Raw genomic sequence first — 23,886 nt, forward strand, 5'->3', positions numbered from 1 at the left:
AAAAAAAGAAATCCGAAAGAGCACAATTAAATGACTTAATGATGCAACTCAAAATTTTGAAAAATGAACAAACCAAATCCAAATGAGGTAGAGAAGATGTAATAAAAATGAGCAGAAATTAATGAAATAGAAACAAGCAAAAATCATCAACAATGAACACAAAGAATCGATAAATCTAATAGCAGGTTCTTTGAAAAGACAAAATTGACAGACCCCGGGCATAATTAACCCAAAGAAAGGGAGGACCCAAATCAACAAAAACCAGAGATGCATTTGGGAAACATTACACAAACACCGAAGAAATTCAGAATAATTTAAAAGAATTCTTTAAATACTTATTAGGTCAGAAAGCCTACAGAAAAATGTATGAATTTCTAGGTTCATCCGAAGCACCAAAGTTAAATCAAAAAAGAAATCAGCAATTGAAACAGACTCATAAAAAATAAAGTGATTGAAATGATAATTAAAAAAAAAAGTTTCAAACTAAAAATAGCCCGGGCCCAGATGGCTTTACAACAGAATTCTACCAGCTCTCAAAGAACTACAACCAATACATATAAAACTATTTTGAAAACACAGAAACAGACGTAGCACTTCTAGACGCCTTCTATGAATCCAGTTTTACTCTAATACCAGAGCCAAGCCTCTTGAATGTAGATGCAAAACTTCTCAAACAATGTACTTGCAAACTGAGTATGGGTAGAGATCAGAATGCTCAGCCACCATGATCAAATTGACTTTATCCTGGTGATATATAAAAGCAGATAAATGTAATAATTTATATAAATGTAAATGTAATATAAATGTATATAAATGTAAATCAAATATATGATTTATGTAGTAAATTATATAAATCATTTAAAAGGAAAACATTACATGATCATTTCTTGCTTGGTTTTTTTTTTAAACCAAAGGATCCTACTGTTTTGGATCCATACAACATTGGGTGCTTTATTTTGGGTTATGAAGGAGTCAAATGCACGTACAATCTGACCCTGTCAATAAGAACGCAAATGGGCATAGACATTTTCATGTAACTGCACCCTTGATTAAACATGTGCTTCTCATAAAATTTTTGGGAAACTAATAGGAAATATTTTTAAACCTCCACAAAAGAAAAAGCATTGTGACTTAAGCCAAAGAGAGGGCCACATACTATATATTTTCCTGTGAAGAGTGGGAAATTCTTTACCAGAAGCTTGCAACAGTTCTGACAGAAATGCTCCTTGGACATTTTCCTTGAGAGACACGATGTAGAGAAAGAGTGGACATTTTGGCAACACACATGACAGTATGAAAATAATTATTCCCCTAATCTCACATAGGCCATGGAAAGGAAGGCCTATTTCAGGGGAGGAAGAGTACAAAGGTATAGACACTTAACTTGCAGAAGAGGTTTAAAGATTTGGCCCTCTAGAACATGAGCATTCATTGTAAACTTAAGACAATGGCAGTGAAGGACAAGGGGAGCATCTCCCGAGTAGAGAGCAAGTCACGAGAATCTTTTTTATAAGTCCCCAAACTATGAATCTCTAGGAAACCCTAGTTTTTGTCCTTCTCTCATATAATATAGAACCATAAGGAACCTGAAGGTCTCTTTCCAGTCTAATGGTTATCATGACATGATCATTTCAATAGATACAGAAATGGCCTTTGTCAAAACCCAACATGCCTTCCTGATAAAAGTCCTAGACAGAATAGGTCTGAAAGGAATGTATATTAACATAATAAAAGCTGTATACGGCAAACTCAGGAACAATGTTATCCTAAATGGAGAAAAACAGGGCTGTCCACTATCACAGCTCCTTTTCAATATGGTGCTTGTAGTACTAGTTAGAGCAATGAGACAAGAGAAGGAAATTAAAGGGATACGAATGGAGGGAGGTGGGACGAGACGTCAAATCACCCACATTCGTAGCTAATATGATATTAAATGTAAGATATCTGAAAGTTTCCACCACAAGTTTTCTAAAAATAACACTTTCAATGAAACAGCAACAAACAATATCAACTTATAAAAATCAGTAGCCTTTCTAAATATCAATAACAAATATTTTGGGAAAGAGTTCCCAAAAAAGTCTCCTCTTACACACACACACACACACAATAAATTAACCAAGGAGGTGAAAGATCTCTACAATGAAAACTTTGATCTCTTGAGTATTTCTCTCACAGACGCCATCAAAGATCAGTGGCTATCACTGGGTGCTACCCCATAGCCTCAACTCAACAAGGGCCACAAAGTAACAAAGAATGTCAGCGAGCCCAGGCACAGCGGGTTTTGCTGGGGCCTCACCAAACACAGCAAGTCCATGTAGGGCCTGATCCAAGAGGAGTGGAAGAGCCTCCCAGTGGAACTAGTGCTCAGTGTCTAAAGACGAGCCACAGTTCAAGTTCATCATGAAGAGAATGGGGATGCACAGCAGAAGATCTGAGCTATGTACTGGGAGCCATGAGGAAAGTTGTTACCAAGAAAAGCTGGTGGCCTCACCCCCTCTTCAATGAACATTTATGCACACATGCACACACACACACACACACACACACACACACACACACACAACACACGAATAAATCTCTGGGGAAAGAACTTGAAGCAACCCATAGGAGATGGAAATACCTCTCATGCTCTTGCATTGGAAGAATTACTATTGCGACAATGACCTACCAAAATCCCTATGACAGTCTTCATGGAAATAAAACATCGCTAAAAATTCATGTGGAAGCACAAAAAACCCAAGAGAGCCAAACTAATGAGCAAAAATAAGCATAACAGAGGGACTACCATACCAGATTTCAAGCTACGTCACAGAGCTATAGTATAATAACAACAACAAAAAAAAAACCCACAGCACTGTGCTGGCATGAAAACAGATATGCAGATCGGTGGAACAGAATAGAAGACCCAAACGTGAGTACACGTAATTACAGCCATCTGATATCTGACAAAGACACCAAAAATACTCACGGAAGAAAAGGCAGCATTTTGCACAAATGGTGCTGTAGAAACTAGATGTCTACATATAGAAGAATAAAATCTAACCTGCGTGTGTGCTCTTGCACAGAAACCCACTCCAAATGGATCAAAGACAGGGCTGTGAAATTTGTAATGCTGAAACCATTAGAAGACAAAATAAGCGGAGCTCTACAAGATGTTAGAGCAGAAAAGGACTTTATGAATGGGATTCCATTTGCCCGGGAATTGAGTTCAACACCATACAAATGGGACCTCAGAGAAGTGAAAACCTCTGTCCAGCAAAGGAGACAACTTATTGAATGAGAAAGCCCCAGGGTGGGAGACGGGCTTTGCTGTGTTCAGCCAGTGGGGGACTGGATATTCAGAACCAACAAAGACTGCAATAAACAAAGACTCAAGAAAACAAATGATGTAATTAAAAAGGCTATGAACCGGAAGCAAGAGTTCTCAAAGGAAGAACAAAACAAGGTTGAGAAACCACGAGGAGGGGGAGGGAGCATTAGAGAGAAAGGTACGCCATGAGTGGTATAAAGAAGGGAAGGGGGAAGGGGGAAAGGGGAAAAGGGGAAAGGGGAAAGGGAAAGGGGGGAAGAGGAATGGAGAAGGGGAAGGGGGAAGGTGAGCTTTAATTAGAAATGTAGGAGAGAAGGCAATATAGAGGGAAAACGAGAAAGTATGGAATAAACACTATGTTAGAATATACCATAGATAAGCACATAAGCATATAGGGTGTGTGTGTGTGTGTGTGTGTGTGTGTGTGTGTGTGTGTGTGTGTTAAAGGAAGTATGCCACATGTGGTCATAATAATATTCCTCCAAGAGTCATAGACTGACAACTCCATGTCAGGTAAAGAAAACCTCTCGTTGAGTTGTTGGTTAGGAGGGGGTATCTAAGAGACTCCACAGACAACATCGGCTATTATCACTGTCCTTGTTTGTCTCCAAGAAGTTGAAGGGAAGACCCTATTGCTAAGACAGCATGTGTTTCAGACACAGGAGAAATTGAGCTGGAAACCCATCTGGGTGTCTCTTCTGTGAGGATTAGGTCTCATAATACTGGAAGGCTCCGTGCAAGCTGTCAGAGGCGAAAAGCATCCAACCTTTCAAACCCAGCTGTAAAGCCTTAGGAACCATGACAATGACCAGCCCAGCAAGACATCCCCAGCAAGGCAACAGTGGCATCATTAACTCTAATCAGATCTATGGCCCACTCAGTAGGAGGAAACTCATTCCTGGCACTGTAAACCTAGCCTACTCTGTGTGGCTGGTGAGGCCATAACCCTGGAGGAAAACCTACTACTGCCATTTTCTTAAATCACTTAATTCCTACCTGCTTTCCAAATAATTAACCACACAGTCATAAGTAAGCGTGGTTATTGGCCCCTCATCAGAGAGCTTTCTTTTTGCCGAAGATGGAGGCTATCACAGATACCAGCCATCAAGATACAAAGAATAAGTCATGGTGGTGTTCTTATCCCTAATTGCTACATCTACAATGTCCTACACCTAAGGCTCGGGAAACACCACAGGTGAGGGGGTGAAAGCTGGTGAGAACCAGAGGACCAGGATGCCTACATCGAGAGGGCGTCTTCAAGCTATGGCTGTGAAATCTGAACAACATGACTATCTAAACAAAACCTGTACAATGAGAACATCAATCAACATGGCAACATGGATGGGGGAGAGCTCGCCGTCCCTACCCCTATGGAGACAAAGAGCTATAGGGTGTTACTAGGGGGAGAATTAGTTTTTCCCAGGGACAAGCTCCCTGAAGGGTTGACTCCAGTGGTCAGTTCTAAGCACATGGACATTTGGATAACAGTAAATGGACCTAGTGGGTTAGGAGATGAAGGGGGAGAAATGATGATATACTGTTTTCATGTACATAATCCTATCTATCTATCTATCTATCTATCTATCTATCTATCTATCTATCTATGATTTAAATTAACAGAAAAGAAATTCTCAGCAGTGGACTGACTCTACATGGCAATAGCAGTTAGAGTCGTTTTAGAGTATAACAAAAACCACTTGTCTTGTCAATCAAGGACAGAGTGACTTCATCCAGACACCAACATACCTAGAAAGGGCAAGCAAGGTAGAGAGACAGGAGCCCCCTGGGATGAGATATTGAAATGTAGACTTCATGACAAACACCAGCTCTTTATGTAGCAGGGCAGTTGAGTGTTGAAATTAATCAATCTCTCTCTCTCTCTCTCTCTCTCTCTCACACACACACACACACACACACACACACACACACACACACACACACAAAGACACACAGAGCCTGCTCAGGGAGACACAGTCATGATCAAGGTCCCCTCTAAGTGGGACATATGCTTGGGTCACTGGTGGGTAGCTGTCCTGGGACCCGGTATTCATCGGTTTGTGAGACATGGGTACTGAACTATATGCTTTGTGTAGTAAAGAGTAACATTATGGCTGGTAAGGATGTAGGGATGCTGCCGCATAGCATGGGGACCTGAGCTAGGATCCCCAGGACTCGCATAAAAAGCTGAGTGTGGTGGTGCTCTGGGAAGGGATAGACAGGATGAAGGCTGATTAGAGAACCAGGCTAGTTGAATGAACGAGCACCAGGTTCAGTGAAAGACTTTGCCTCAAAAATATCTTTTAAGATGGGAAAGACCAAGAAAAGGGGTGTAGAGGATGAAAAAGGACAGAATGTAGAAATGAAGACACACAGTTGTGAAAGAGGATGCTAAGATATCATGTCTCTAGCTTCCACGAGATCGTGGTCCACTCCTCCCACGATAGTCATGCAAATTCAACGTTCTGGGCTTTGAAATGGCAAAGAACCTTTTTGTACTAACAGCCCCAATCTAATATGTATTGTTTCTTTGTGTGGAAATCACGAAAGCTGAACTTTCTGCTAGCCGACAGTGCACCAGCATCTGGTCGCGAGTAGCCACTGAACACAGTCGTCATGCACAAGTAAGTATGTCTTCAATTTTAACTAATTGATTGATTTATTAATTAATAGATCAATTGGAGAGGTAGAGAGTGATTAAGGAGAAATACTAACATTAACGGTGACCTCAAGCTTCCATATACATGTGCACACACACTCATAGCCAAACTAACAAGTATATACACCACACACATAGGTATATCACACATATACACATGTCCACACATGTCCTACACACACACAGAAATTTGAATTTTTCAAAGTGTTAGAAGGTAGAAATCTAAAACCAGTATCTGTGGGTCTAATTTAAGAGCATTTTTCTCTCCAGGCTCTATTAATTTATTTCTTGTTCCTTCTGTCTGTGCCGATCTGTGTTACCTGGTTTATGGCCACATCAACCAAGCCTAGTTTCAGTGTTCACATGACTGCTCCTCTGAGTGATTCAAATCTCATGAAAATGTGTGATGGTTAAGTTTGAACCTTATTTGTTTGAGAAGTACCTAAGAGTCTAGTAAACCAGACTCCTGAGAGTATCCAGGAGGATTTTTCAAAGAAGATTAGAGAAAGAAAGACACATCCGGAATATGGGTGGCGCCATCCCCTAGGCTACAGGACGGGGCAGGATCAAATGAAGAGGAAGAAGCAGTGAGCATAGACAATCTCTGATGCTTGGATACTGTGATGTCAGCTCTCCTTGTGGACCATGCTCTTACCATAATGGCCTGAGTACTCAGATCCTGAATCCTTCCTCCTTTCAACTATCCCTTGAGAGATTTTTGGTTCCTGCGAGGGAAGCTGGATGACACCCGAGAGTACAATCAACCTAAGACTGCTTAACTTAAATATATCTGCAAAGACTTTTCCAAATCAGATAACATTTACAGGTTGTAAGGATTGGGTTCTGACACCCTTGGGATGCTATGGCCAGCCCTCCATAACAATCCTACAGTTGCCTGTATCCCGAGATGCTGAGATTCCGTGGTACATGTAGAAACATCAACAGCATTCGGTCCAAGCAAAACAAGCTGTTACTTCCTCTCCTTAAAGCTGTGGTCAAATAGGCATCTTAAGAGATGGGAAGTTTGTTTTGGCTTACAGTTCAGAAGACACAGTTGATCATGGTGGAGAAGGCACGGAAGAGGAAATACGAGGTGGTTGGCCACATTACATCCAGAGACAGGAAACAGAGACTAGGCAGAAAGTATCGCTTGCCTATAAAACTCTGCTTTCCCACCATGACCCACTTCTTCTCCCAAGACACCACCTTTTAAAGGTTCCACAGCCTCCCCAGTCAGCACCTAATGGAAACAAATGTTCAAACGCATGAACGGACAGGGAACTATCCTAGGCACTCTTCTATTGCTGTGAGATACCACGAGTAAGACAACTTAGAGGAAAAGGCATTTAGCTGAGGGCTTGCTTACAGTTTCAGTGGGGGTAGTCTGTGATTATCATGATGGGAAGGCTGGTGGCAGGCACGGTGAAAGGGAAATAGCTAAGAGCTTACAAGTTGCAGGTAGAGAGAGAAAGCAAGACTAGGCCTAGCGTGGGCTTTGGGAAGCTTAAAGCCCACCGCCAGTGATACACCTCCTCCAAAAGGGGCACACCTGCTCCAGCAAAGCCACGCCTCCTAATTCTGCCCAAACAGTTCCACTAACTGGGGAGCAAGTATTCAACCATCTGAGCCTACGGGGGGTGGGGGGGCTAGTCTCATTCAAACCACCATGGGACATTCCACATTCACATCGCAATCCAAGCTATTATGTAAGTGAGGCAATAAATGTAAAATCAATGGACAACAGGAAGAAGAACCCAACTATGACCTGAAGGATATACAGAGGCACTTACATTCTTTCCCATCAACACAGCATCTACCTACAAACCTATGAAAGAAGACTAGTACTTGACACTCTTTAGGCATTGCCAACTGGACCCAGCCCACCCTATTCTTTGTTCCTGTGTTGTCAATGTTTTAGGGGGAAAATGTCGCTCTGAGGAAGATGGCCTCTCTGTCAAGGCTGTTTTTCTCAGACAGCTATCACAGCACTTACAAAAGCTACCGGCAGATCACGGGGAAGCACCATGAAGAATTCAGGCCGTCCTCACATTCTCATCTCTTTCTTTCCCATAACTGGGAAGAATGCTTCCCATAGGGTAGTGGTTCTCAAACCTTCCTAATGCTGCAACCATTTAATATAATTCCTCAGTTTGGAAGACAAGCACTTAACCACCAAGACATCTCTCTGGCCCCTACCTCCCATTTTAAAGGCAGCCTGTATGTGTTTGTAAGTGTATATACATGGGGTTTGCACATGTGGGTATGTGAGCATATCTGAGTGTGTGCATGTAGAGGTCAGAGGTCAATATTGGGTCTCATTCTTTAGGTGCCACCCACATTAATTCTTGAGAAAGAGTCTTTTATTAGGGACTCAGGATTCTTCAGGAAATCTGTGGTTTCCAATGGTCTCCGGTGATCCCAGAGAAAAGATCATTTTACTCCCCCAACAGGTTGAGAACCACCACACCAGGGCATTCCTGTATCGTATTTTTCTGAACTGAAATGCTTCCTGCAGGAGCGAGGCAGGATGATCACGAGACTCAGGAGGTCAAACAAACTTCTTCCCATGTCTGGGAAAGATGAAACGTGAAAGATTCTCTGACTCCTCCCACCTGTATAGAAGCAGGGTCCAAGTTTGCTCTCTAATAGTGCCGGAAAATATCGTGGCCAAAAGTAATGTGAGGAGGAAAGGGTTGATTCCAGCCCTGTCCTGCTGACCGCAAATTGTAAAGAAAGGTTTGGAGTTGGAGCTTTCTAAAGCTGTCCTCTGCGTTAGGGTGGGCTTCTCAGAGATGTGGCTGTCTTTCAATTATGGTTCTCCTGTGTCCCTTCACCAATACTCCTGTTAGTAGACGCAAGAAAAACTTACGTTGGTACAAACCTTAGTATGTCATGGGTTCCCTGTCTGGGATGAGGAGGTATGTTGCCATTTCTTTCCCCAGGCAAAGACTCACATAACGGTCCACTTTTATGTTGCTACCTCAGAAGTCCAGAGCAGAAAACATAAACTATGTTCTGAGCCATAAAATGTGTCCAATTACCTCGTGCCCATGAGGCTCAGTATGGTTCCGTGTGGAGTTGTTCATACATAGGCTCCAGAGACACAATCACACTGGCATCCTTCACAGCACTCCCAAATAGTAAATACATCATCTCTACTCTCCGCAGTTACTTGAGATTCATGAATCTCCACAGAATTGTTAGAACGGTTCTTCTCTCTGTTTTTTTCCTTTCCAAGGGATGTTAATGGTTTGAATGTGAAACGTCCTCCCAGAGACTCCTATGTTGAATGCTTGGTCTCTAGCTGGTGGTGCTGTTAGGAAGTGTCATGGTTAGCTGTTATTGTCCCCTTGACAATTCTGGGCTTAGAATCACCTGGAAAGAGACTCTCACTGAGGAACTGTTGTGATAAAATGGAGGGCAGGAGACTGTCTTAAGTTAGTTGGTGAGCTGATCCCGACTGTGAACAACTCCATCTCCTAGGCATGGGATCCCAAAACGTCTCAAGCTGAGCACATGCAGGCAAGTGAGTGTACACCCAGCTGTCTTCCTCTGCTCTCACCATGGATGTGACGTGACTGGTTGTTTCTTGCCTCGACTTCCCCACAATGATGGGCGTACAACCTGGAGCTGTAAAATGGTATACGCTCCTTTTCCTCTACGTTCCTTTTTCTCAGGGGCACTTTACTCCAGCAACAAAAGGGAAACCAAGACTGCAAAGTTTTGATGGAAGATTGAAATCACTAGGGATGGGTCCTTGGGAGAGCATTAAGCGGGGCACCTTCCTGATAAGTTCTTTGCTTCCTGCCTGCCACAATGGAAACAGCTTCCGCCATATTCTCCCATGATGCTCTGACTAATAACAGACCCAGAAATAGGGGCCCTGAGTAACCATGGACCAAGTAGCCATGGTTTATTTTGAAACAGAGATAAATTAAGTCCACCTTTTAAATGGTGTTTCTATGAGGTATTTTGTCACAGTTGCTGGGAAAATGAGTAGTAAAGGGGGAAAGAGTTCCTTTGGTGTCTTACGGTTCTATGATGTAGAACTTACAGGGCTTTGTTTCTCCAAAACTTATCATTTAAGGGCCACAAGGTATCAACTTCCAACTTTGCTATATAATTCCAAGTTAGAATTCTGCAGTTATCATATAAAATTTCTCCCACTCCCTGTCCCCTTTGCACTAGCAGATGTGTGTGTGCATGCCTGTGTGCATGTGCGTATGTGTGTGTATGTGTGCATTGCGTATGCCTGTGCATGTATGTACATGTGTGTGCATGCATGCCTCTGTGTGTGTGTGTGAGTGTGTGTGTGTGTGTGTGTGTGTGTGAATGCTTCCTTACTGTAGACACAATGTAAATAGCTCACTCAAGCTCCTGATGTTACTTCTCTGTAGTGATGGACTGGAGCCTAGAACTGTGAACTAAAATAGGCCCTTTCTCCCTTAAATTGCTTTGGTTGGGGCCTTTTATCACAGCAACAAGAAAAGAATCAAAGGTAGATGGCCCCAGTTGAGAAAATAACTCTGCACTCTCCTGTCCCCCATCTCTTTTTAAAATCTATGTCCCCAACACCATCTGGATGAAGTCTTTAGAAATGGGTGTGCATTCATTTCTTGTATATGTAACACAGAAAGAAATGTGTCTAAGGAGAGAAATAACTGAGGAACTTTACACCCACTGTTCTGCAACTTTTCATGAGGAGCCACGAAGAAGCAGTCTTTTCCAAAATATGGCACCAATGCTAAAGACGCAAGTCCAACCAAGTCTTGCTAGGTGAGCTGATGGGAAAACTAGCATCCCTGGAGTCCCTGTACAATCTGCAGACAGCTTCACTGGAAACCCCCTTCCCAGAAATGGTCTGCTGGTTTTATTAGCTGTGGGAGGGACCCTGTCAATCTCGTAACTTTCTGAGCTTAGTCTGTTTCTTTAACTTCCTGAGCCTTCCTGAGTTCTACGGCTGTTTCTCCCCCTCGCCCCCTGGAGGAAATGTTCCAAATCTGAAGCAGTACCTGCATCGCCTGTGCTTGTATATGGCCATCTTGCTACAGGGACAGGCAGGCAGGGAAACGAAGCCACCACAGCTTTGTGAACTTTCATCCATTGAAAGTTCTTTCCTTAAACCATCAGTACCTAGTGATTGTCACAGACTATTAAGAAACTCAAGGCGCCTGCCCCCTAAAATATCTCTTACTTGTCAAGCTCTGGTAGAAGAGTGCAAAGCTTTTAGACACTTTCCAAAATGATGTTGTGCTGAACCCCAAGTCTCTGTCTCTGCAAGGTACAGTTGCCATAGCAACTCCAGCTAATGAATATGTATGCAAATGAGCAAAGAATTTATTCATCATTTGACAGTTGTTCTAGCTGCTTTGCCCTTCCTGAGACTTGGAAGGCTGAAGGGTGGGGGTATTTAAAAACTATGTGTTTGGTAAAACATTGGTTAAGTGTTTGTTTTCAGAGCTCATGGGGAGGGGGCTGTCATTCTTCCATTTTTGTGAGATAGATATATATATATATATATATATATATATATATATATATATATATATATGATTTCTCTGCATCTGTTCTAAGAATAAATAAAACCAAAAAGTAATGGAACACATGTGCTCTGGATCCCTTAAGGGGAAAAAAATCGCAGTGTGTGGATGACAAGTAATAAGCCCAGATTTTGCTCCGCTCATAGTTTAGGTCTTAAGCAAGGCCTGAGAGACTCCTGAGTTGTCCTCTCAAAGAGTAACAGTCTCTGATTCCTCCTCCCTTGATTCCTCATTAAGTGACCAAGTACATCCATGGCCAGACAAAAGCTGAAAAGGAAAAAATAAACATAGCCCAGAATGTCAGGCCCCTAGGAGGAGGCGGCTCTAGCCCTCTGAGTTAGGATATTGAAAAGGAGGCTGAGAGAGTAGCTCAGTACAATAGGGCTCGCCTATCATGAGAAGGCGCAAGATTCTGGATGCAACCCCCAGCACTGAAAGAAGAAAGAAGGAGGGAAGGAAGCAGGGAGGGAGGGAGGGAGGGAGGGAGGGAGGGAGGGAGGGAGGGAGGATGTGGTGGTTTGAATATGCTTGGCCCATGAGAAATTGCACTATTAGGTGTGGACTTGTTGGAGTCAGTATGGCCTTATTGGAAGAAGTACATCACTGTGAAGACGGGCTTTGAAGCTCTGCTTAGTGTGGAAGAATCAGTTTCCTCTTGTTTGCCTTTGGAAAAATATGTAGCACTCTCAGCATATCCCACACCAGATGCTTCCTGCCTTGAAGATAATGGACTGAACTTCTGGACCTGTAAGCCAGCCCCCATTAAATGTTGACCTTGGTCACAGTGTCTCTTCATAGCAATGGAAACCCTGAGACAGAAGGAAAGAAGAAAAGAGGGAGGGAAAAAAGGATAGAGGGAAGGGAAGGGAGGGAGGGAGGAAGAAAGGAAGGTAGGAAAGGAAATAATAAAAAGCGAGTGAGGGACAGACAGAGAGAAGGGGATAATGGAAGAAAGGAGAGAATAATAAAAGAGAAAAGGAAGCAAGGGAGGAGGGAGGAAGAAAGGAAGGGGAAAAAAGTAGAGGAGGAAAGGAGGAAGGGAATAAGTAACAGAGACTGGGGCAGAGAGAGTTAGAGAGAGAGAAGAAATACAGAATATGGGGGAAAGAAAGAAGGAAATAGCAAACAAGGAAGGTGGAAGGAAGAAAGAAGGAAGGAAACTGCGAAGAAGACAGCTTTGCAATCCAGTAGCAGCAATTGCCTAGCTCTGTGCTTTGAATGCTGCACCCATCCCAGGCCTGTTTTCTCTGCTTCTTGGTCTGACACCATGGGAAGAACACACACCTCATGTTGTCATTAGGGATCCCACCAGCATTCACCACAGTGGTGGACAGAACCCTCTAAAACTGTGAGTCAGAATAAATCCTTCCGCTCTTAAGTTGTTTCTCTTAGGGATTTTGTCAGGGCAACGAGACGGGTACCGAGCACATATTCCAGATTTAATTGAACGCAGAGACCGAAGATTCACCAACTCATTCATATAAAGCTCTAGGTACACAGTGGAGCACAATGGAGCACAATGGGACCTGACACTTGAGGCTAACTGGAACACCAGTGACTCACAGAGGATCTGCCAGTTCATGGCTACTTTTTCTTGTGATCTCAGTGGTTTGTCTCAAAATTAACCCCAAAGTGAATTTACCCACCACTTATTTACCCACCATAAAAGCAAGCAAGTACACACATAATGGACATCAGCTAAATTGTTTTAAATTGGACAGAACCGAATGAAATTTCACCCCTCAGGCAGTGGCGAAGCTAAAACAAAACAAAAGGAAAATAAACAAAAGCATATTAAGAGACAAAACAAATTCTCAGACTCCTAGCATGAGGATGGCTTAGAATGTAAAGGGACCACATATAAATCAGGAAGGAGAAAGACAAAGGCTGCACTTGGGTAAGTAAGTGCACTTGGTGTGCAAGCAGGAGGATATGAGTTAAAATCCCCTGAGCCCACATCAAAAGTAAGGCATAGCTATGTGTTACTTTAACTCCAGCATGGGGAGGCGGAGACAGATGGATCCCAAGAGCTCACTGGTCAGTCAGCCTTGCTCAAACAGTGAGGCTCCAGTTTGGTGACAGACTGTCTATTGAAGCAATGAGGTTTAAAGCAATACAGCAAGCCACCTGGCATCTGCACTGGCCTCTACACACATGCATGCACATGAACACAGGCACTCACATATGCACATGTATGCACATGAACACAGGCACTCACGTATGCACATGCATGCACATGAACACAGACACTCACGTATGCACATACATGTACATGAACACAGGCACTCACATATGCACATGCATGCACATGAACACAAGCACTCATGTATGCACATGCAAGCATGTGAACACAGGCACTCAGGTATGCACATACATGCACATGAAAACAGGCACTCACATATGCACATGTATGCACATGAATATAGTCACTCATATATGCACATGTATACACATGAACATAGGCACTCATGTATGCACATGCATGCACATAAACACAGGCACTCACATATGTACATGCATGTACAACACACACACACACAGCCCACACCCCAAATTCTCCTTTTAAAGGTGAATTTTTGTTTTCTAGCCACAGGAGAACAAGGGGCTATTTGGAGGAGAGAGGGTTTCATTACAAAATTCGAGCAAGTGGGTGCAAGGGCCCTGGGCTGCTGGCTCTATTATTTGAGAAAACTTTCCTCCAAGCTAGTTTGGCTCACTCCAGATGACCAACTTGTTTTGTTAAAAATCACTAAAAATGCAGAAAGAGGTCAAAAGTATCCTTCAAGTCTTGAAAATACCATGACTTTATTCTTCCGTAAAACCCATAGGACCTACAGTAGCTATTCTGAGGCCTGAGATCTGAGTTGGGTGTATAGGGACCAACAAAGCCCACAGGGAGTCTAAGGCACCCATTCTCCACATACATCTATGAAAGGATTCAGCGCTCCCCCCAGTATGTGTGTGTGTGTGTGTGTGTGTGTTTGTGTATGTGTGTGTCTCTCTGTGTCTGTGTGTGTATGTGTTTGTATATGTGTGTGTCTCTGTGTGTGTATGTGTGTGTCTCTGTGTGTGTCTGTGTGTGTGTGTGTCTGTGTGTGTCCTAAGCAAGCACTCTAACAGTCACCTACAACCTCATCCCTCCATTGGTGTTTCCTACAGTTGCTCAGGCTGATCTTGAACTTGTGATATTCCTGCCTCAGGCTCCTGAGTAGCTAGGATGGCAAGCTGAGGTAGTTCTCAGCATGGCTGTCCTGTCAATTCCTCAAGGGTGGTTCATAAATGTTATCTCCCTGTCCATGTTGCTGTAGTCAGACACCTGACAGGAACCAACTTCATTCAGTGTGGAAGGATTTTACTTCACAGTTTGAGGGTGGACAGTCCATCACATTGGGGAAGGCATGGTGGGAGGAGTGGAGGCTCTTGGCTCACATTTGGGTGAATCGGAAAGCAGGGAGGGAGGTGAATGCTTGTTCTCAGTTGATTTCATTCTTTTTCACCCCTTTTTATTCAATTCAGGACTCCAGCCCAGGGGACAGTGCCACCCACATTCAGAGAGGGGGTGGTGGGAAGGCCATTTACCCATCAGCTCTATCTCCCTGGAAATGACACTGTAGATATAGACAAACATGTGTTTCCCTGGGCATTACCTAGTGTATGCATATATGTGTGTACATGTTTGTGAAGATACATATATGTGTGCATGTGCAGATGCATATGTGTATGCTTTGGGTGGCAGCCAGAAGCCATCCATACTTTGGCTGGCTTTTTGTTGGGGGGGGAGGAGGATAGTAAGTGTGTGTGTGTGTGTGTGTGTGTGTGTGGTGTGCTGTGTGTGTGGTGTGTGTGTGTGTATGTGTGTGTGTGTGTGTGTTCGAGTGTGTATGTGTATCTGTCTATCTGTCTGTTTCAAGACAGGGTCTCTCCCTTTTACCCGGTACTTGCCAATCTGACTAGGCTGGGTAGCCTAGGAATCTACCTGTCTCCACCTACACGGTATTCATATTCCAAGTCCATGCTACCACACCTGGCTTTTTAAGGTGGCTTCTGACAATCAGACTGATGTCCTCACGCTTGTGAAGCAAGCACTTCACTGACTGAGCCACTTCCCATGATGCACCCCGAGGCTTTTTTTTTTTTTTTAATGCAGTCAAGTTGACAATCAAAGCAATCCACCACAAGGTGAAAATGAACAGTTGAGTCCAAGGTCCAAGAAAGAACCTTTCCAGTAAAAAGCCAAAGAAAGCCCTGGGCAATGAACAGAAGCTTCGAGTTTTTGTTTAACTCTGAACAATAGTTTAGAACATACAAGATTCACACACACACACAAGTCAGTCACAATATTGACAGCTACCTGGCTTCAGACCAGAAGAGTAATTCCAGACCTTCATGCCGCTTTTCCATTCTACCCTCTGGGACTGTCTGGCTGTGCTTGTGTGGAAGATATCCGACAAGTTTCCCAAGCCAAAGAGGCTACTGTTCAAAGGCAGCCAGCAAGGCACCCTGCTGCTTGCGAGCCCCCGATGAAAACCATATGTGAGGATTTGGCATGCACAGATGAGCTTAGTCAGTTCCAGCAAGGCCTCGTGCTGTGAAGCCATGATCTCACTGTCGGGCAAATCAGCAGGCACCCCAGAAAGAGACGGTGAATGTGGGGTGCAGATTTGCACCTAATCGTGGCCACATTCCCTGCTGCCTCAGAAGCCAGAGTCTAGAACTAGAGAGATGTGGTCATCTCACTCTGTGTGTGTGTGTGTGTGTGTGTGTGTGTGTGTGTGTGTCTCCCTGCACATGCGCAGGCGCACACGTGTACCCATGTGGCCACATTCACATCGGCTAGGCTGACTGGCCAGTGAGCCCCAGGGATCCACTTGTCTCTGTGTTCCCAGCCCCGAGATTACAACCATGCACGATGATATTTGTTTGGCTTTTTTTTTTTAATGGGTTCTAGGGACTGGACTCAGGTGCTCATGCTTACATGATAATTAGTTTTCCTTATTTATCTCTCATCCCAGCCCCTTTAAACGTTCAATTTTTAAGTAAAAAGCAAGAAATTAATAAGCCAGGACCAATTTGTGTTTATCCTGCAAACACAAATGTCACTATATTTTAGGCAAGCCCGTTAATGACATCACTTTTTCCCCCAGTCATAGGTATATGTGTATGTGTATGTGTATGTGTATGTGTATATGTATGTGTATATGCCTCACCCCTGTAAAAAAATATCTGCCATCCCACATGCTCCACCTCAAAGAACTACCTTAATCAGAGTCAACCTAGGACCAAATTGCTAGGGCCGATGCCCAGGTCCAGAAGTGAGGAGAGGAGACTATAACTACATTCTAATTTCTTAAAAAAACGATCGGCTCAAAGGGCCTCGTTAAGAGAACAGTCAATCCAGCCGTCCCCAGAACTTGGCAGCCCAGAAACTTCCTGTCACCGCCTTAGTAATAAAATGCCCATAGACACACACTTCCCCCTCCAACCAGGCTTTAAGAGAACAAAAAACTTTACTCTTTTCACATTTACTCGGTAGTCATATAGTCAGTAGTACATTTGTTTAGGCAACAAAATTTGAATTTTTAAGGAAGCTGTGCCTTTAAAAAAATGTAGTTTCCTATAAAAGATAAAGCAACAGAATGGGCCAACAATCCCACAGGCAGCTCTGATTGGATTTGGTGTGAGGAAGAAAAGAAGAAGAGGAGGAAGAGGAAGAAGAAAGAGGACACGTAGGGAAGAGGGTGGCTGTTGGAGCTATCTGGGAGGAATGGGAGGGAGGAGGTGGGGTGAATATAATCAAGATGTATTGTTTGAACTTACTAAATAAGAATAAATAAGATACTCGATTCAAGCAATAATAAAGTAAATAAGAGAATGGAAAGACAGCTTGGTGGTTAAGAGAACTTGTGGCTTTTGCAGAAGACCTGGAGCCCAGTTTCCAGCACCCAAAATGGCGGTTTACAACCAACTGGAACTCCAGCTCCACTGGATTGGGCACTGTCTTCTGACCTTTATGGGCATCAGCGCACACACACACATGCGCAGACACACATATTCACATACACAAAAAGGAAGTCAACTTCTCAAAGGGAATCAGTATAGGCTGGGCACGGTGGCACACGTTTGAGAGATGAACGCAGAAAAATCGCAAGTTCTGGGCTATGGAGTGAGCTCCAGGATAGCCTGAGGTTCAGACCAAGACTCTGTCTCCAAAGTTACCAGAGCTCAACATCAAATCAAATCAAATCATATCGAAAGCATTTATTTTTACCTGCTCGCTCTTTGCGAAATACCTGGTAAGTTTGTCTTTGGTGACATACACTGATAGAAAGTCTCTGAACATTTGCTTCAGTGTTCCGCCAGCACAATTCATAAGACTGATAAGACTGACGAATTGCGAGCGAGCTGGTGGTAGTCAAGAATCTCTTACGCACAAATGGAGCGAGCGACCGAGCTTGTCTTCCTGAGCTCCTTGAGGAACATCCGCACATAAACTCCTATAGGACCCAGCACGCATGCAGCCAGATGGGATCTTCAGTATCATGAGAACTCTCCAGCCCCTTGTATGTGATGATTAACCTTGGTTATCTACTTTATAGGATCTAGAGCAGTGATTCTCAACCCTCCCAATGCTTTAACACAGTCCCTCAGGTTGTGGTGACCCCCCAACCATAAAACCATTCTTGTTGATACTTCCTTGCTGTAATGTTGCTACTGTTGTGAATCCTTATGCCAGTATCTGATAGGCAGGATGTATTTCCATTGTTACAAATCGACCCAAAGGGGTCACGATATGCAGGTTCAAAAACCGCTACTGTAGAACCGTCTAGGAGACACACAGCTGGGTGTGTCTAAGAGGAAGTTTCTAGATTAGGTTAACTGAGGCAGGAAGACATATCCTAAATGTAGACAGGGTCCTGGATGGAATGAAAAGCAGACAGTGAGCTAAACGCCAGCCTCCATCTCTCTGCTTCCTGCCTCCACAGCCATGATCCGACATGACCAGCCAGCCACTCTATACCCCTTTCTATATCTATATGTGGCTATGTGCACATGAGTTCTATGTGGTATGAGCTGTGCAGTGTGGGTACTGGGACCCAAACTCAGGTCCTGTGCAAGAGCGGCAAGCAGTCTTAACTGCTGAGCCACTTCTCTGGCTTCAAGAGATTTTTCAACCAAAACTCCGCAACCCCTTCTTAGATCTATAAACGATGGTGTTTTCCAAACACGTTTATTGAGTCAGTTTTGTCGCCATGTCATCTGGATTCCCACAACTCAGGAGGCTGAGGCCTAAGAAGCGCCATGAGCTTGAAGCTCGTCGGGGACACAAGGTGAGACCCTGTCTCCAAAAAAAAAAAATTAAATTAAAATTAAATAAAAGTTTCAAGTAGGAAACTGTCCTTCCGGGTCCCTCTGAAATGAGGGTAGGAGCGAAGGGAAGAGAGGTTTTTGCCATAGGCACTTTGCCCTGGCACTCCAGAACTATCGAGACAATAGAAAGCATCCTCGCATCCGGCCTGCGGCTCCACAGTGAGTCACCATTTATCAGAGACTGCTCAGACAATGCATGCCCCCGATAGAGCAGCTCTGAAGTGAAAACAAAATTCACCGTCCACAGCTGCACTTCACTCACCATATGGTCTCCATTGTCGCTGTCCTCTCTAACACATCTTGCAGGGACACAGGAGGAAGCTAAACTGAAAACTGGCGTATAGACCAAACAAGTCGTTCCCTACCAGACTGTTCTGGTTTCCTTTATGTTGCTGGGATTAAAAATAAAAACAAACCCTTCTGGTCAGAAGCAATTCAGGGAAGGAGAGGTTGGTTTCAACTTATAGTACCAGGTCACAGTCTGACACTGCAGAAAGTCAGAAAAGGACCCCAAAATAGGGAAAGGAAGTCAGGTGGATTAGTCGCTGTGATAGTACACCATGGACAAAAGTGACCCAGGAAAGATTTTGGTTTGGTTTACAGTTTAAAGGGATAAGAGCCCACCATGGTAGGAAGACACTGCAGCAGATAGGCATGGTACAGGAGCAGGAGGCTGATCGATTACGTCTTAAACAGCAAAAACATGAAGCAGAGTGAACTGGAAATGGGGAGAGACTATAAACTTTCAAAGCTGGTCCCCAGTAATACACTTTTTCTAGCCAGTCTCTACCTCCTAAAGGTTCCATAACTTCCCCAAGCAGTGCCACCCACTGGGAAGCAAGTGTTCAAATACATGAGCCTATAGGGAACATTTCTCATTCGAAGCACCACAGCAGGACAGCTTGCTATGACTCTGGCTATGACTCTGCAGTCATCTTTCCTTAACCTCCAAATAGCTGGGATGACAGACCTGTACCAACAGGCCTGGCTGTGATAGTTGTTATCTTATTTGGTAAGCTACTATTCTGTAGCTATTTCCTCCTAGCTGAAATACTCCATTCTGAAAGAAGGCTCTTAAGACTCAGGAAGTAAACAGAACATACAAGTCTCAGGAAGTTCCTGAAACTCACAAGATTTGCGAGGCACCTCCCCAATATTATATAAGCAGTAGTGAGTGCTGGAGAAAGGACAGTCTCCTACCGGCTTTGCTCCCTGCAAGTTGTGGAAAGAGCTAAGCTCCAGGGATACAGCTGTGTTTTGGCAACTGTGAGGACAGCTTGGTCAATAAAGTACTTGCCTTGCAACAATGAGGACCAGAACGCAGATCATCACAATGAAAGTTTTAAGAAATGAAAGCTGCAGGCATAGAAGGGGTGAAGACAAGAGGATCCCATAGGGAATGATCGCCTGTGGGTGAATGCTGAGTCTCTAGTTAAAGACCCTTTCTCGAGAATTAAGGAGTGGAGCCTAAAGAATGAGACTCACTCAAGATTGACCTCTAATCATCTGCCTTCTACACATACATGCTCAGATGTGCTCACATATCAACATGTGTAAACCCACATATGCATGTGTGTAAACACACACAAACCGCTTTTAAAATGGGAGGTATGGACCAGAGAGGTGGCTCAGTGGTTAAGTGCTTGCCCCCTCAAGCATGAGCACCAGAACCCACATAAAATATGTGTGGTGTTGTGTCCTATAAGCCTCGATTCAGAAGGTAGAGATGGGGTTCCCACTGTAAGTGGCTAGCTAGAGTAGGTATATTAGGATCTCAGGGTTTGATTCAAAGGCCCTGCCTCCGTGAACAAGACAGGAGAACCATAAAAGAGGACTCTAAACATCAACCTGAAGCCTCCACACATTTGCAAACACATACATGGAACACGCACGCATACCAGATGCATGAAAGTGGAAAAATAAGATTTACATTATCTTTAAATGTCTGCGTATGTTCACATGCATGAGCATGTAGACACATCCGTGTAGCTTCTACAGAGGTCAGAGATGTCAGATTCCCCCTGGAGCAGGGGTTGTAGATAGTTGTGAGCCACCCGACATGGATGCTCAAAGCCAAATCTGAGCAGAAGGATATGGCTTCTTAACCACTGAGCTCTCCAGCCCTGAAAGTGGTAAAGCAAAATGGAAGGGAGAGGCAAAAGGGGTCTAGCCGCTCCGCCAACCACATCGGCTTCATCCATTCCTATTAACTGTCCCCAAACCATCCAGGCTGGCCTCTGGAGCTCACACAGTCCTGTTGAGCAAACCCAGACCGAGTTCAAGTTTCTATTCCTAGCATGTAAACCGAGCTCGGGCTTGGAGCCCGAGACTTGTTGAAATCCCAGACCCAGTGAATGAGGAGGGAGGCACAGCCGGGCTAAGCAGGTCTTACCGTCCATGTCCAGGCGCTGCATGATGATAGCCAGTTCCACTTCGCTTGGCATGTACCCCAAAGAACGCATCGCCATGCCCAGCTCCTGCTTAGAGATGAAGCCGTTCCCATCTCTGTCCAGAACACGGAAGGCTTCTCGGATTTCTGCAAGTAAAAAGCAGAGAATCCACAGGTCACGTGGCTGCTTCCTTACATTCAAACCATGGGTGACTAGTAGGTAGCTTCTTGCTGTACCAGTAGGAGGCTCCCTTCTCTTCCTGTTGCCGTGACTAAACACACAGGATGAAACAATTTAAGAAAGAGTATAGCAATGAGGATCGGTTGGTAGAGTGCTGGGGTCGCATGCAGGAAGCCACGGGGTTCCATCCCCAGCACTGCAGAGACCAGGTCTGGTGATGCCGGGTTATAATCCCAGCCCTTGGAAGGAAGGTGGAGGCAGGAGGATACGGTTCAAGGATATCCTAGTGTACATAGCAAGAGGGAGACCAGGCTGAGCTACACGCAATCCTGTCTCAAAATAATAGACAAATGGATAACGTGGAGAAATGAGGAAGAAAGCCAGACTCGATCTCTGGCCTGTAAATGTGTACACACACCACACACACACACACACACACACACACACACACACGACACACACAAAAATAATTATAAAATAAAACATGGAAAGAAAGAGTGGGGAAGAGGAAAATGGGCAGGAAAAGAAAGGAGGAAGTGGGAAATGGGAGAGAAAAATGAGAGGTAGGTGTCCCTCTGTGTCTGTGCACATTGCAGTTGGCACAGTCAGTCAGGGGTCCCAGCAGAAAATCACTTTGATAAAGGGGGGAGACTGTGTGGAACAGCACACAGAAATGACAGGGTCAGGGGAGAGTGTGTGAGAGTCCCCCTGCTGTTGTTGGAGACATGCAGTGTTTAATAACCCCAGAGGGCAGGAGGTGAGCGTCCCCGCTGTTTCTACTTCATTCCTCTGATCTGCAGTTGTTTTATGAGTATAAACATTCGCAGCTCAACACGAATGTCAAAGAGGTTCGAAAGAACTTTAATCACTTTCTCCCTGGGCGTGAGGAATTTGACATCGCAGTTTAAAGAGAAGAGGTGCATCCTGTGTATCAGGAGACTGGACCTGCAGCAGCTCGGAGCTGCTCCAGTGAATCCAGCCTTGGAAGGATGCAGAGACAGGTTCAGTGCTAAGGGGGCCCGACTGCACGCTCAGGAGCACCCAAGCCTGCGATATTTGTCTTTCTCTGCCAGGCTTAACGCGAAGGCCTTCAGCCCCCAAATACACAACTCAGTTCTTCATCATGGGAGCAGAATACTCTATTGTGTACCTGTTCTACACTTCCTTCATCGCTTGTAGAAGCTCTCAGAGGCTGGGTCAGTTTCAGGCTATCGTAACCAGAACAACCACAAGCATAGATGTGGGGGTTTCTCTGTGATATACAGACAGATTTTTATCCCTTTGGGCAAATACCTAGGAATAATACTACTGTGTCAAAAGGTAAATTATGAGTTTGTGGGGCAGGAGAAAACGTGTACATGGGTGTAGGTGTTAGAGAAGGCCATAGGGGACATCTGATCTTTTGAAACTGTAATTATGGGCAGTTGTGGGTTGCCTCCTGTGGGCACTGGGGATGGGAGTTAGATCCTTGGGAGGAGCAGTATGTGTTCTTAACCACTGAGCTACCTTCCCAGCCACTGTCTTTCATCTGTGGAGGACCTTCCGTGTGGCTGCAGTGGCTGTCACAGTTTGCATTCCCACAAACCCACCTCCCTCTCATCCGAATGCTAGTATTGGATTTGGGGACCACCAAGATCACCTGTCCAGGACTCACTCTATTTCAAGACCCTTGACTCAACTACACAAAGGAATCCATTCTAGGGAAACATTTGGGAATTCCAGGGGATTAGATTCCCTGGCATCCCTGAGGGCTGTTTTCTGATTGATTTTCACTCTTTTTCCCTGAGCTTCCTCTTCAGACAACTTCCTGTCCTTGCTCAAGTCCCCTCCGTCTCTATTTCATTTCGGTTACTGTCGCAAAACACCCTGACCGAAAACAATATAAGAAAGGAAAGGACTTGTTTGGAGTTTTTGCTCCAGGTCAAAGACCATCATTGCCGTCCAGCAGCAGAAGTCATTTATCGTCAAGAACAGAAAGAAGGAAATGCTCGAATGCTTCCTGTTTCCTAGCTATGCTCGGCGGGTTTTCCTCAGGCTTACATAGCTCAGGGTCCAGCCCATCAGTTGGTGTCACCCAGAACAGGTCATGCCTTCCCACATCAGTTAGCAACCAAGTCAATCCCCCACAGACATGCCCACCAGCCAACTTAGTCGTGCTAACTCCTCACCGAGACTCTCTTCCCAAATGATTTTGTTGTGTAGAGGTTGTATAAGGTTAGGTTGAAGCCAGGCAGCATACATATATTCCAGAACAATGTCTTTGCTGGCCACAGCGAAGCCTGTCTCTCAGTAAGCCATTCATCCAGCATGTCCCATCATGGGGGCAAAAACGAGAATGGCTGATGCTTGCTGGCCATCAACCTATCTGCAAGTTCAGTGAGAGACTCTGTCTCAAAAGAATGAGTTAAAGAGTGATAGAGCAGGACACCTACCAACGTTCTC

General features: G+C 44.4%; 1 protein-coding gene across 6 annotated transcripts in view; it reads right to left on the bottom strand.

Annotated features, from left to right (window-relative positions):
* Caln1 (calneuron 1) overlaps window positions 1–23,886 on the bottom strand; it is a 491,219-nt gene that overhangs the window by 215,475 nt on the left and 251,858 nt on the right. For all 6 annotated transcript variants that reach the window (NM_001077201.3, XM_087579026.1, XM_087579025.1 and 3 more), the window contains 1 exon segment: window positions 21,267–21,410. In NM_001077201.3, the coding sequence (NP_001070669.1) occupies window positions 21,267–21,410 (144 nt within the window).

The sequence above is a fragment of the Rattus norvegicus genome, chromosome 12, assembly GCF_021556685.1.
Source record: "Rattus norvegicus strain SHRSP/BbbUtx chromosome 12, alternate assembly SHRSP_T2T, whole genome shotgun sequence".
Classification (NCBI taxonomy): Eukaryota; Metazoa; Chordata; class Mammalia; order Rodentia; family Muridae; genus Rattus; species Rattus norvegicus.